A 13,469-nucleotide genomic window follows, 5' to 3' on the forward strand; every position below is an offset into this window, starting at 1 on the left:
GCAATGAGAGCAGCTCATAAGCTAATTCGATTAGATATATGGGAAAACAACGGATGTGGGGGGCACAGAGCATTGGAAGAGTTACTGGGAGGACTAAATCCAGTTCTTACAATGCCTTCCGATTCTCGTGTCCCCATACATGACTGAGACCCAGAGGAATGCGTGGCGGGATATACGGAAGTCTTCTACACCGATGGCTCAAAAACAGAAGAGCGTTCTGGAGCTGGAGTCTACCTCTCGAATAAAAACGAGAAGTGGGCTTTTCCTTTGGGACAATATGCAACGGTTTTTCAAGCCGAAGTTTATGCGATCTTAAGGGTGGCAAACTGGGTGATTGACGAGCGGTTGAAGGGCAGGCGCATCGCAATCTGCAGTGACAGTCAAGCTGCACTGAGGGCATTGAGCAGTCCTTTGATCACCTCGAAAATCGTTCAGGAATGCAGAAACCGTTTGAACTCTATGTCTAGATTCAATACGGTGGAACTACTCTGGGTACCTGGTCACTGTGGCATAGAGGGAAATGAAATCTCGGACGCTTTTGCGAAAGAGGGGTCAATCTCCCCTATGCCCGGACTGGAGCCAGCAATTGGGGTCTCAGTAGCATTGGCTAAATCTGTTTTCAAAAACTGGGAACAAGTTTCCCATAACGACAGGTGGCAGAGCTTAAATGTTGTTCGACACACCAAACTTTTCCTGCCAGAACCCAACATACGTACCGCAAAGTTTATCCTGTCGAAAAGCAGAAGGACTTGCAGGTGTATTGTGGGCATTCTGACGGGCCATAATTCACTAGCTGGGCATATGTTCAGAATAGGAATTACCGAAGATGATACGTGTCCCTCCTGTAATGAGGAAGAGGAATCCACGGAGCATTTCCTATGTGAATGCCCCGCCTATGGACGCATCAGGCAGCAGATCTTTGGTGCCGATGTCCTACAATTGCGACGGGTAGCATCACATCCACTAATGGAAATCCTGCGATAAGTTAACGAATCCGGAATATTCTGTTAGACGGGGGAGGCGAGTACAATGGGCCAACACGGACTGAGTGCTCAGAACACACACACACACCAGTTTAAAAACCATAAGTCGCCAGGGGCCAATGGAATTACAGTCGAATTGGTTAAATATGGAAGCGGCCAACTATACCAAGCGTTTCACCAATTTATGCTGAAGGTGTAGAACAGCGAATCAATGTCTGATGACTGTTAACGAGGCGTTACCTGTCCCATACATAAAAAGGAAGACCTCAGTGTAATTATGCGGTGTTTCCAACGATTAGTTATCTGAAATAATAAAGAACTTGTTGTTTCTTTTTCGTTGGTGTGGATATTTATTCTTGCATACACCGATATTTCGGGAATCACTTGTTTCCGAAACAACAAGTTGTTAACACCGATGAAGGGAACAAGTGGTTCCCGAAATATCGGTATTTGCAAGAAAAAAATGCACCACCAACTAAAGGAAGATATTACGCAGTGCAACAATTATTGAGGTATCACATTGCTGAGCACGATCTATAAGATATCCTCCGCTATTTTACTTGGTCGGATATCCCTACACGCCGAAAACGTGACTGGCCCATATCGAAGAGGCTTCACTCCAGCATATAAACAACAGATCAGATTTTCTTCCACGGTAAACGATGGAAAACGGTTGGAATATGGCCATCATTTGCACCATCTTTTTATCGACTTTAAAGCTGCCTATGATAGTATAGGGTAAAACTGTACAAGGCCATGAGAGAATTAGGTATTTTGACGAAATTGATAAGATTGACTAGGCTGACTCTGATGTATGTGCGGGGCCAGGATCACTCTCAAGATTACTCAACATCAACAACAGTCTAAGACAAAAGGATGCTATATCATGCATCCTCGTTAACCTGGCCCAGGAGAAAGTGATTCGCGATGCAGATGTGAAAGCGAGAGGCTCAATTCTCTTGAGCTCCCCCAACTACTGGCCCATGTTGACGATATCGATATCATGAACTCTTGGCACCATTCGAGAGAAAAATCTTCCGAAAAATTTGGAACCCCCTACATGAGAATGGATTATTCTGTGGCCTACATAGCGACCAAATCAATGAGCGATACCATAACCGTCTTTTTGTGGATAAAACCTGGCTCAGGTTACGGTGTCACTTAATCCGTTTGGGAGACGTGGCAGATCCTGCCTACGAAATCGCGTAGACCAGGGCGCTAGACAGCTTTTAGGAGTATCGTATTGGTGGATCGCGACTTAAAACCGGGATATCTGGAGTTCCTTATTAAGCGGGCCTAGACCGGATACCGGTTTTCGCGCCGTCGATGGTGATGATGAGTGATACTGATGCTTTGGATATGAGAGTCCACTCACTCAGCTGTACCGATTCCACTCGAAATCCACATTAGGCTTCGGACGTCGGTTGAAGAGTACCCGGTTCATTCTTCTTTATTTTGCTAAATCAGATCAAATGGGTAATCTGTTGTCGTTGCCGGGTTCGTCATTGTAAAATCCATCCAGCCGAAACTCCTGTTGTGGCTTCGTAACAAGTTGTTTTCCGTGCGCGGGAGACTTGCTCCCATCCTTCTCCGTCTGCAGCTTTTCGTAAAGACAGAGCTCCCAGCGGTCACCATGTAGAGGCGGAGATAGGGTTTGGTAGTAGTGCTGTTGGTTTTGGTTCAGCAGGCGTTGCGCAGGTTTTATGCTCCATAGTGGGTACCAATCCACGTTTCACCCTAGGACCTATACTACCCTTTGACCTTCAGAGATTGCCTTTAGAAAATGGCACAACTACATCCCGAAATTCGATTGTTGTAGGAAATTTAAAAACTGCATCTCGAAGTTCGATCGTCACATGAAATAGGTGCTATCGACCACTTCATGGCAAATATCATTTCTAGGCAGAGGTGAAAGAAATCCGCCAAGTCAGAAACTAAATTGCGTTAATTAGCGCACAAATATCCAAATCATAAAAAATCATTTGACTTTAAATGAAATTGCGGTGGAGCGATACCCGGGGGTTTGAAAGGCATCGGCCGGCCACGAGATCGGTTAGAAAGAGAGGGACTAGTTCACACAGAGTCATCGTGTGAAATGGGGCATGCCTGCTATTTTTGACACTTGAAGAAAAAAGATTCAAAAATTGTACAACTTGGAATTGTAAGATATTATCATTTTGTTTATTGGTTTAATATATTGTATTAGAACGAAGACGAGGAATTTGTTTTCGTTTTTGAAGTGAAGGAGGAGCACAGTACCAGTCCGAAGCCAGCCTAACAACTCCGTCAACGACTTCCAGACGAACATTCTCAGAAAGAAGCAACAAAACATGCTTACAGTTTCAATTTCATTTTCGTTTTCTGTTGTTGTTGTGCTATTAAAATAAAACACGTCACGCATTAGGAGTCGGCACTATCTCTTTCTTTTCTTGGTTGAAAGGTCGTCTAGGTTTTTCTTGTCCGCTCTATTTCAAGTTACTCCGCTAATAATATTGCTTGAGAAGAAGGATGTCGCGGGGCCTTCTGCCTCCCTAACGACCATTTTAGTTAGGGTACCACCGTTTTTGCGGCGGAAACCGGAAGCTAGGCACCTGCATTCCGAGGCGCAATTCGAGCGAGCGTCACGGTGGACGCCGCAAAATTCAACCATCCGTTGACGACCAGAACAAAGAATCCATCGCAATCGTCGCTGACGTGCTGAACGAGTGCTCCTACGCCTGGTTGAAAGACCAACTCATCAGGCGCCTGTCAGTAAGTGAGATACCCAAGCATAAGGGGCCTATCGATAAGTGAGTTAGTCAAGCTGAATCACTTATTAACAGATTTAACGCTTGGCGACCAGCTACTTTGGGAAATGAAGCAGCTGGACGGGACAAGGTTGGGTCGGAGCTCCTAAAGTCCTTGTAGCTTTATTGTCTGCCGGAGGGCACGCAGGCCATCCTAGCTTGTACGGACTGCGGTTCTCTGGAGGTGTTGGCCGCGATTGCAAGCAAGATACGCAAGATGCATCGCACGTGATGAAACTGTCAGACAATTGGCCGCGCTTACGACTAATGTGGTCACAGTGAAGGCGGCAGTGAATGCTTTGCGTTGGAAGGAGCGGTCGCAAACTTGTTCAACAGCCGCTTCGAGAAATGGGTGTTTTGGTAGCCGCGCCTCGAACCTGAGCCACATGATTGTAAACCTTAAACAACATTAATAATGAGACGAATTCAACGAGAACTATGCTACCACCAAGGAAATTCTTCTGATCAAGTTTCCTGCAGGAAGCCACTTACTTCAACCCCAATCTTTTTGAGGGGCGCGCAAACCGTAAGTTATTACAAATGGCGCCGAACGTGGGACCAACAACCGTTAGGTTCGGTGTCATTACCATAAACTTGTGGAAAAAGCGTACTTTACGTTCTAAACCTTGTTTTAATGTGCTGGATAGAGATGTACTAGTTTTTCTCCTTTGTTTCCAGCTAGGAATCACGTGCAGTTGACTAAGCTTTTTCATATTTTGGGGGTAACTTGTCTTCTCTGGGGAGAGTGTTCCTGATCCAAATTCCCTTCGCGCCTTGAGTTTGCTTTTCTTTCCTTTCATATTATATCTCAAGAGGTTGTTGTTTTTTGTATCGCCTTGAGACTTATCGCCTTGAGACTTATCGCCTCGCAGGTGGTTGCCTTAAAGAAGTCTCTGGATTTGCGGACCTTTGCAGATATATATAAGCTGAAAGGTATTGTGCGAACTTCTGGGGAGAGGGCCTTAGCCTAAATTGATGTAAAATTTCCATCAATCGTTTGAAAAGCCCCTCATTTCCTCTTGCGAAGGGTGAGACTAAACTTTTTTTGCCTATTTCGTCATCAATGTTTCATCCTCACCTTGTTCTCGGATTCCAAACGAAAAATATTGAATTTTTGCAATTCCTTTTCACCTGGTCATTTTCATATTTCCTCATTTAATAACACGCCATATGCGGAAATTTTTCAGCACATGCAGTCCAAATAATTTTGGGGTTGATCGTATCGTATCGGTATATTTATTATTAGCAACAACAGCTACAGCACAATGATGAGGTCAACGACGGTAGAAGTTTGTTTATAATTGAAGGAAGATTGAATTGCAGGATACGTACATGAATATAACATTTTAGTACTAGATAAGAAACGAAAATGTTAACATCAAACAGGAAATAGGCAGGTGCTCTGCAAATCAATGCTACTCTCTTTTGCAGCCAGTGCGAATTTTCCTTTTTCTTTTAGTTGCTATTATATTTCTTACCGCTCAAAACCTTTGCGCCCAACTTGAAGGCATTAGATATAGAAAATAATACGCTCTGGAAATTTCTTCCCAAGCATGGAATGAACCGTCATTATGGAAGAGAAATCTTTACTGCCAATCTTCACCTGCAAGCAGGATTGAAATTGTTTCTATCAGTTGTTTTCCTTGATCCCTTTCCTCTTTCTTGATCCTTTTCACGACAAACATTGCACTTCTTAAAGCGGTATCCCGATTCCGGCCAAACTAGACTCTTGCGCTCATTAGTTAATTTTCAGGCGTAACCAACAAAGTGATATACCCAAGGAACAAGCAAATACGGAATAACAACTCAATACTCGTATTTATCAATCCCATTTGTAATCTACTCGGGAGTTCAGCTGGTCGCTCGAAACCATTTGCTTGTAAACTTCCTTCGAAGCCGATATCAACCATCCTTTCATTATATTAAGGCTGCTAGTAAAAGATAAGACTAGTTATCTTTTTGAAGCTTTGTTTCCCCTACTTACGTGAGATACTCCAGTGCTAATAGGTTATATATCCAAAACCAATTTGAAACGGTTTTGGGCATTTCTCTTTAAGCGCAGTCGGAAAGTAACCTAAAGTTCTTTATACAAATATCAGTAGCTCTTAAAAAAGGCTTATTTTCAAAATGTTCGGCCAGTTTCCGAACTAGATAAACAAAGCATAGTGTTGACCTTACTTTCTATTTAGCTTGTTGAATACAGGGACGAAAACATTCAACTTTAAGATAATCAAATTGGGTGCTCTATTGTAGAGAGGTAACTCAAGCGACTGATATTATTTACGTTATTTTATTCCAAATTATCGAAAGATCATCCGAAAGTACAGTGAATATCAAAGAAATCCCCTGAGTAATACCTTGGATTAAAGAAAAGATTACTACTGCCATTTTGGTCATATGGGAACTATCGATGGCTATCTTAACTCTTGTGTCTTCCGATTCCATGACTTTGGCTAACTGCATGCTGTTCATATTATGATTATGCGAAGTGAAAATACACACCTGAAGAAGTCTGAAGACGACCAAAGAGACGAAGACATGGAGTCTCGACACCGATGAGGAAGTCTGAAGATTTGAAAAGTTTGGGCTTGGGGTCTGCAAAGCCTTACCGGCGTGCCGAAGATTCAAGTGGCTCAGTTGATCTTGGATAGCGCTAGTGTTTGGTCGCAAACCAAACATAACTGACGGTCTGTGCTGTGCACGATATACTACTGGATACTTAGAGCGAGCAAAAAGTACTTCTGATAAAGTGAAAGTTTAGTATGCAAAAACGTTACTATCTTTTGGCCGTGTTGTATCTGTTTCGCCGTATATAGAACACGTTCTCGTTCACGAAGACTTTTTGGTTTTATGATTTTATCCGTTGTGTTTTTCTCCTATCTATGCCAAAACGCACATCTGAAACAAGTGTAAACGCTCTAAATAAAATGTATTAAAATTTACTGATTCCGCTGATCAGAAATTTACCTGAGGCATAAATTCATATCCATCTGAGTCAAACTTAAATAAATTATGAGAAATTGTTAATTAGTGACTAACTTTCTTGATTTTACTGTTAGTTGGTTGGCAGTTAGTAGAGTGTATAGAAGAAGGCGATCTTCAACTGAAAGAAAGCGGTAAACGAAGAAGAAGCTGAACGCGATATAAGTTTCGTTTGGCGTGCATATATTGAAGTAGTCGATAGTAATATTGAGGTTATAGTGATCGAAGTACCATTCAGTTTCATACATGAATCGGAATATCAACTTGTGATAAGCAACTGCAGTTACAAGGTTGGAGTGATTGCTCCGAATTGCACAGCAATTCGAAATCGACAACACTTGCTTCGCTGACGAAGAAATGTTTGTCAAATTGAAAACGATGTCATCGACGATTAAATGGTCTAACTGTTTACTAGCGATCGGCGCAACATTGTTGCTCGTTGCTGTAAGTTTGCCTGAAGCACGTGGATTAAGCTCAGTGGACGGACGTGGTATGTGTTTTAATCAATATCTTATCCCTTTAATCTTTAAGTTAATGTTAGAAAAGACAAACCTCTAAGCATGAAGCACAGTCCTATCAAACGTAATAATTATGCACATGTTCATTTGAACTACTCGTATTCTAAAAGTTCTCACATAAGGAAGACGTACTACATATGCCCAGCTAACAACATACCTCCACAAGTGTAGATAAGATGCAAATCTGATGAACTTCCATAGGTGTAATACCGATAATCTTCAGCATCTTCTTTTAGTCCATCGATTGATACGTCTGCAATAAAATACATAAAAGATATAGAGCGGATAATAGGCAAGATATGTGATTTGTTGCTGTATCTGATACTCGTTTCTTCCTCAGTCTTGTTTCGTTCCTCTGGTTCATTTTTCCTACATGCTTACTTCGTTAATAAGGCTATACAAATATGAAGTCTTCCGGTATTTTTTCTACCGCACTTCGTCACTAGTGGCAGCTTATGTGTTATGAATCTTTTTGTCCGTCTGCGATGGCAAATTTCGTATGCATAATTTTTATAACTGATTCCGTTTCTTCATCCTAACGTTGGTGTTCTATTGGATTCGAATGGAGTTCAAATTTAGGTGTAAATCGGTGGGTTTTATTATTATTTGTGTTATAGACTTTTTATACTGGATCAATCGGCCATTGTGTTCGTTAGATAGGAATAATCTTCTGCTTCTTCTGATTAGATGATTTGAGTTCTGAGAGGTCCAGATAAATCTTAAACGCTGAATTTAAAACTTTCTTTCCTGCGTATAGAGGATGTAGAAATGTTAGTCAATTAGGCATAAATCATTTAATGTCTCATACAAACGGTTCTTACAAACATGCCCGTGCAGGTAAACAGCTGAATAGAATACTCATTTTATAAATCCTGCATTTTTTTTTGCAAATTATAAAAGAAATTCATTTCGAGTTACTCGCTTAAATCTTTTGTTATTGTCCGAAAATGGTTATCCATATTGATTTGATTTTCAGTGAAAGCTATTTTTTAAAAATCTAAATATGCTTAGAGAAACAAGTAGTGTTAAAAAATGTAAGAGAAAATTCAAGTTCAAATAAACTGCAGCAAGTGCAGTACATTTAGAAAACTGAAATATTTCCATTCCAGAAAGTACCACTACGAAATCATAGTAAAGTATTGTTATATTAGTATACTTTCGAATAGGAATTATTTTCTCAACTCAATTTCTCCCATTTGATCAATCGTTGGGTTCTAGAACGTTCACAAAAATGATAACATATCTAGCTGAGTTTGATGGTTTGTTGATTTGACCAGACTTCGCAATACCGGCTTAAGATCCCTATCTCTGTTCTGATATACCATATAATAAGTAGCCAGTCTAAATTGGGGCGGTAGGTTGCCAAACTCGCTACTTCCATTACAGGCCAATTTCCAGAAAAGAGAAGAACTTGCTGCCCCTTCGCAAATTACTAAAATTCCAATCTCCCAATTGGGATCTACTGAATTACTGTACGAATGTACCTGAATAAAAATTAGATTTCATCGAAACTAAATTGGCAATTGAAGACTTCAATTTGGAATATTAAGTTTTTGCGAATACTGATAGAGTCAATTAATTTCGATTTAGCCTGGCTTTCGTGTAATGATGTTTAATACAAACACAACATGATAAATAAGGAATAATGAACTACTTATGATTGTTGTTAAAAATAAGATATAAAATTAATGGTTAGAATTTATTCCTGAACAAAATTAATTTCATTAAATCAAAATTCCATCTTCCGAGCAGGAGATGAATACCGCGTCTTTAGATGAAATCCATGTATTAGCCTTTTTTTGGCAATCTGTGAACTTCTGCTCAGATAAGCCATCATTATGGTAATCCGAAGAAGCAACATCTAAAAAAAAAAGTGGGTGGCTAGGACTTACCATTTGTATGTTAACAAACATTTTTAGGCCGGTTTCGCACCATTGTGTGGTACGAAAGCGACGGCCACTTTCATTGTTTTAGGGCTCATAATAAACTATCTCCTCTTCAAAACCATGAATAATCTGCCCTGTAAGAAGCTAATGTTGATGGTTGGCCGAGCTTATGATCTGTAGTTATGATTTTCAACGAATCCAGTTTTCGTAATGCATCATTTTTTCAATACCGTTGACAATATCCAATGCAGAAATTCTTTTAATTTTTCCCATTAAAGCCGCATTTCATTGATAAAAGACGCTTCTCAATATCCTGCTATTTTATTCCATTTGGGACCTAGTGACTATTCTTTGTGGTTACTTTAATAATTTTAAGGCATTCTTCTAACAATTTTCGATCGTTCACAATGTAGGTAATGTAAGCAATTTTTGCAGCATTTGGCATGGGCTTTCATTCAGCAACTCCGCCTGGCGCGTCCAGAAGACGAAACCGAAAGTTGTTAAAGATTGAATTAACTGATTATTCCTTTATAGCCAACAACCTTGACTCTTAGCGTAGTGGACTTTTGAAGTAGAATTTAAGGTACAGTGATCAGAAGCGCCATTTCCACGCTTTAGGACACTACTGGAGTGATGGAGATTGTCCAGTTCAGAGTTTATAGTACTGAAAATTGATAACTTAGTTTACTGTGGGGATAAAAGACGTATCGACTCTTAAGGGCAGCTTTTTGATGTAGGAAATCACTTTCGGCGTCGATTTTCATCAAAGGACAAATCTTTATAATTTTTGCCGGTTGAAGATGATATTATGAAGTTTCGATAGAGCTTGCCTAAATATGAATTCAGGTGTATTTTGCCGCGTACTAGGTCCCTTGTGGTAGAGCAAGCAATATAGTCTTCAGCAATTTTAACGGTGTTGATTGAGCTGCGCTTTTCTTTTGTTAAGGAGACAGGCAAGAAATCGGTTTTCAGGACAAGGAGGGCATACTTTCTCGAGTGATTAGTTCGGCTTATAAACTGGAGAGATAGAGCTATTTCTATTGCAGTGTTCATATATCGGAAGTTAAAAAAATAGAGATAAGCCTGTAGCTATCCTATGGGAGAAGATTCTCACTCTTCTTTCAAATGGGTATGTTGTGAGCACACTTCAAACTAAATGGGCATCAGCAAGCAATGGTTAGATAATGTCCAAATAAAGGAATAAAGGTGGATACATATTATTTTTTTAGCATTTTATGAAGCCTAGCGGACATTTTTTGTTGAATTTGATGAACATTGCAACCATCAAGAACCTTGTTTTCTCAGGAAAGGATAATTATGGTGATGATCTGTTTCCAAGTATTATAGCTTTTACTGTAGAGTTTTCATGTAATTGGCATCTTTCAGGATATTGTTCGGGTAGAGATGAGCTTGCGTGAGAGATTTGGGTACAATAACGGTAACTGACAATATTGTGGGAACTACAAGCTCTATCTCAAGATGCCAAACTCCTTTGATTTCCCGAGCCAGTGGCTCATAGTTCACCTCCTTTTTCAGGTACTTTACTATTATGAGGGATAACAACATCAATAATATATGCGAAGCGACCCCTTTTATCAACTAACAGCACGTGAGGCTTGTTGTGTTGTTTATGCCGATCAGTTAGAACTTGCCGGTCCCAATAGATGCTACAAGCAGAACTATCGAGTACTGACTGCAACACCTATCGGTAAACCTTGCTTGTTTGCGTGTTGCACCGACGCCATAACAATGCAGCCAGAAATGGTGATGGCCATGCCGTCCTAAACGGCACACATGAACTCAGCAAAGAGCTTCCCAGCACATAGCTATCTGTTCAACATATGCAAATGGACAAATGACTGTCTTACAAAAAGCTGCATGCAAAGGACTCGCCTGCTCTTTACTGTAAAATAAGCGCATGGCGAATCCACTTGGTGGTGATGTGGTACCGCAGCTTGAAAAACGCCCCTACCTCCGATTTAATGAGGCGAGTACATCTGCTCCACGGCAGAATTTCGATCGTTCATTCGGAATTTGGGCAGAGTAGTTCGTATCCGTCGCTGGACGTTTTCCAGATCGGTTTTCGACAACGCCAATATTCCAAATGCATAACCCAGTGAAGGCGGAGCGAATGCATTCAGTGTGCTTATTTTATTTTCCCCCGAGAGATGCGATTTCAGTGCCAGTTTCACAAGTCACACGAATCCGAACAGCGGAGCATCTTTCAGATCCTCAACACAAGCATGGGTTCCTTGCAGGATTTCTAGGTCCTTTTAGAATTGTGTCTCGCACATAGCTTTGGTGTGGAAGTCACCAATAATGTGTCCTGCAGCCGCCTCGTGATCACCTTTGCGAATTCTATCCGAATATCATGGCTAAAGATGTTTACTATTCGTAACAGGCTTCTAACGTAGTAATCAGTACCAGCATACAGTTTGATGTTATCTAAGTACATCAAGCGTGTTAGCCCGCATTTGGTACCTAGAGCAAATTATATTGCAAAGCCACTTTAGCATCATTCAGTAGCCATGCAGAACGAAAAAGGACTCAACTAATCCACTTGCAAGATGCGAGGTATTGGTACCATTAAATGAATGCACTGACGGGGTGGTATGCCACCCTTCCATGATTGTCACCGAAAACTTGATTAGCTTCGGATTAACGCGGCACAGACGTAGGACATCGATTAGCCAAGTATGCAGAGCGTTGCCAAAAGCCTTAGAGTAATCTATACAACAACTAAGGAGATTTATTTTTCTTCTAGTTAATTATCATACTGTTGCTGAGTCGATAATAAGTTTTGATTATATTATTATATACTATTATTACCAATAGCTTTGTTGCAGTTTTCTACGCATTCTTAATTTGACCAACTTACCAGATATTAAATATTGTTAGTTGGCTGCTTTCTTCATTTATCCTTCTAACGGAAACAACCCATAGATCTTAGGAAATGTTAGTTTGATTTTGCACCATAGAGTGCTTAAACTGAGCAAAATCGTTGACTTCATTTACTGAAAAGTTTCATTGAAGAATTTTGTTCCAGTATAAACAACGCGGTCATCCTCTACATTGATTTATTTTCCCTGATACCAAGATATAGTATCTGATTATCATTAGATATGTAATCTAATTCAAAGAGTTGCTGATAAGTAGCTTTCATTTACAGTGGAAGTTATCTCACAATTTTTCTGCGTTTTTCGGTGTAAACGTCAACTTTATATTATTCACCCGAAGGGTAAACTGATTTGCTGTTTTCAAAATTTTTCCTGATATTGGCAAAATTCCATACATTTGACTGGCACGTCTATTCTACTGACCGCATTTTCTTCTGTCCATTTGAATCAAACTCGACTCCGCTGTGTTCTTGAAGGGACCAATATGTTATTGGCAATCAGCATTTCAAGCAACCCAATTCGTGTTGTTGCTCTATCAATTCTCTATCCAAGGTTTTTGCGTAGAAATGGAATTGACTAAAAATTTGCATAGAGGAGCATTCATAACATTCTTTATTATATTCAGAGATGATCAGAGCATGTCTCTGCCTCGACTCAAGTTCGTTAAGCTATTTTTCAAATGCAATCAGCGTTTCCTCTGGCGAGGCCTGCTTCTTCGTCGATATTGTCCATTTTCTTAAATTTACTAGCCCATTATTTGATAAAATCCCTAATGACACCAAAGCACTCTCCAGTCCTTGTAGCAATCGATTTTTGTCCCTTCCTTAATACGCAGGGGTATGCTCCAAGTCTTTTAATTGAGATTATATCCGGTTTCCCTTATTTAACAACGACATTATCGGAACACATATTTTCTCTCAATTTTTCGTAAGCAATCTCTCCATCTTTCATATGTGGTAAAACTACGACTAACTAAAGTGAATGACGTCTATTAAAAGTGAATGTGGTGTTCAAAGCCCCTGGATATCTCTACCCATGAGGTGCTACCGCTCCGCGATGCTGCGAAATTACAAAAATTACTCGAAGGATTTTCCTCTTTAACGTTGCTCAAGCCTTCAGAGAATACACGGGGACTGGTAAGATCCCAAATTAGGAGAAATTTTCAAAGGTTTCAAAGTTTATGTTCGTGGTTTTCAATCGACTAGTGCTATTGGGTGTTATTTCTTTTATTTTTGGTGCTGCCACATTCCCTCTATATGCTTCATTAGTTTGGAGATTGCACATCTGAGGCGGTTGTTGGCATACCGTCAATTTAGTTAACGAGAGTCTGCAGTTGGGTAGATTTGTAGCGAAGAGTGCCTTTGGCACTAACTTTAGCATGGCGGATCAATTTTTTTTTTGGAAAAGAAACGTTATT

General features: G+C 40.3%; 1 protein-coding gene across 1 annotated transcript in view; it reads left to right on the forward strand.

Annotated features, from left to right (window-relative positions):
* Positions 1-6,426: 6,426 nt before the first annotated feature.
* LOC119646701 (serine protease filzig) overlaps positions 6,427-13,469 on the forward strand; it is a 213,807-nt gene continuing 206,764 nt past the window's right edge. The window contains exon 1 of the mRNA XM_038047267.1: positions 6,427-7,241. Within this exon, the coding sequence (XP_037903195.1) occupies positions 7,109-7,241 (133 nt within the window). The 5' untranslated portion in view covers positions 6,427-7,108. The remainder of the gene's footprint in view (positions 7,242-13,469) is intronic.

The sequence above is a fragment of the Hermetia illucens genome, chromosome 1, assembly GCF_905115235.1.
Source record: "Hermetia illucens chromosome 1, iHerIll2.2.curated.20191125, whole genome shotgun sequence".
Lineage (NCBI taxonomy): Eukaryota > Metazoa > Arthropoda > Insecta > Diptera > Stratiomyidae > Hermetia > Hermetia illucens.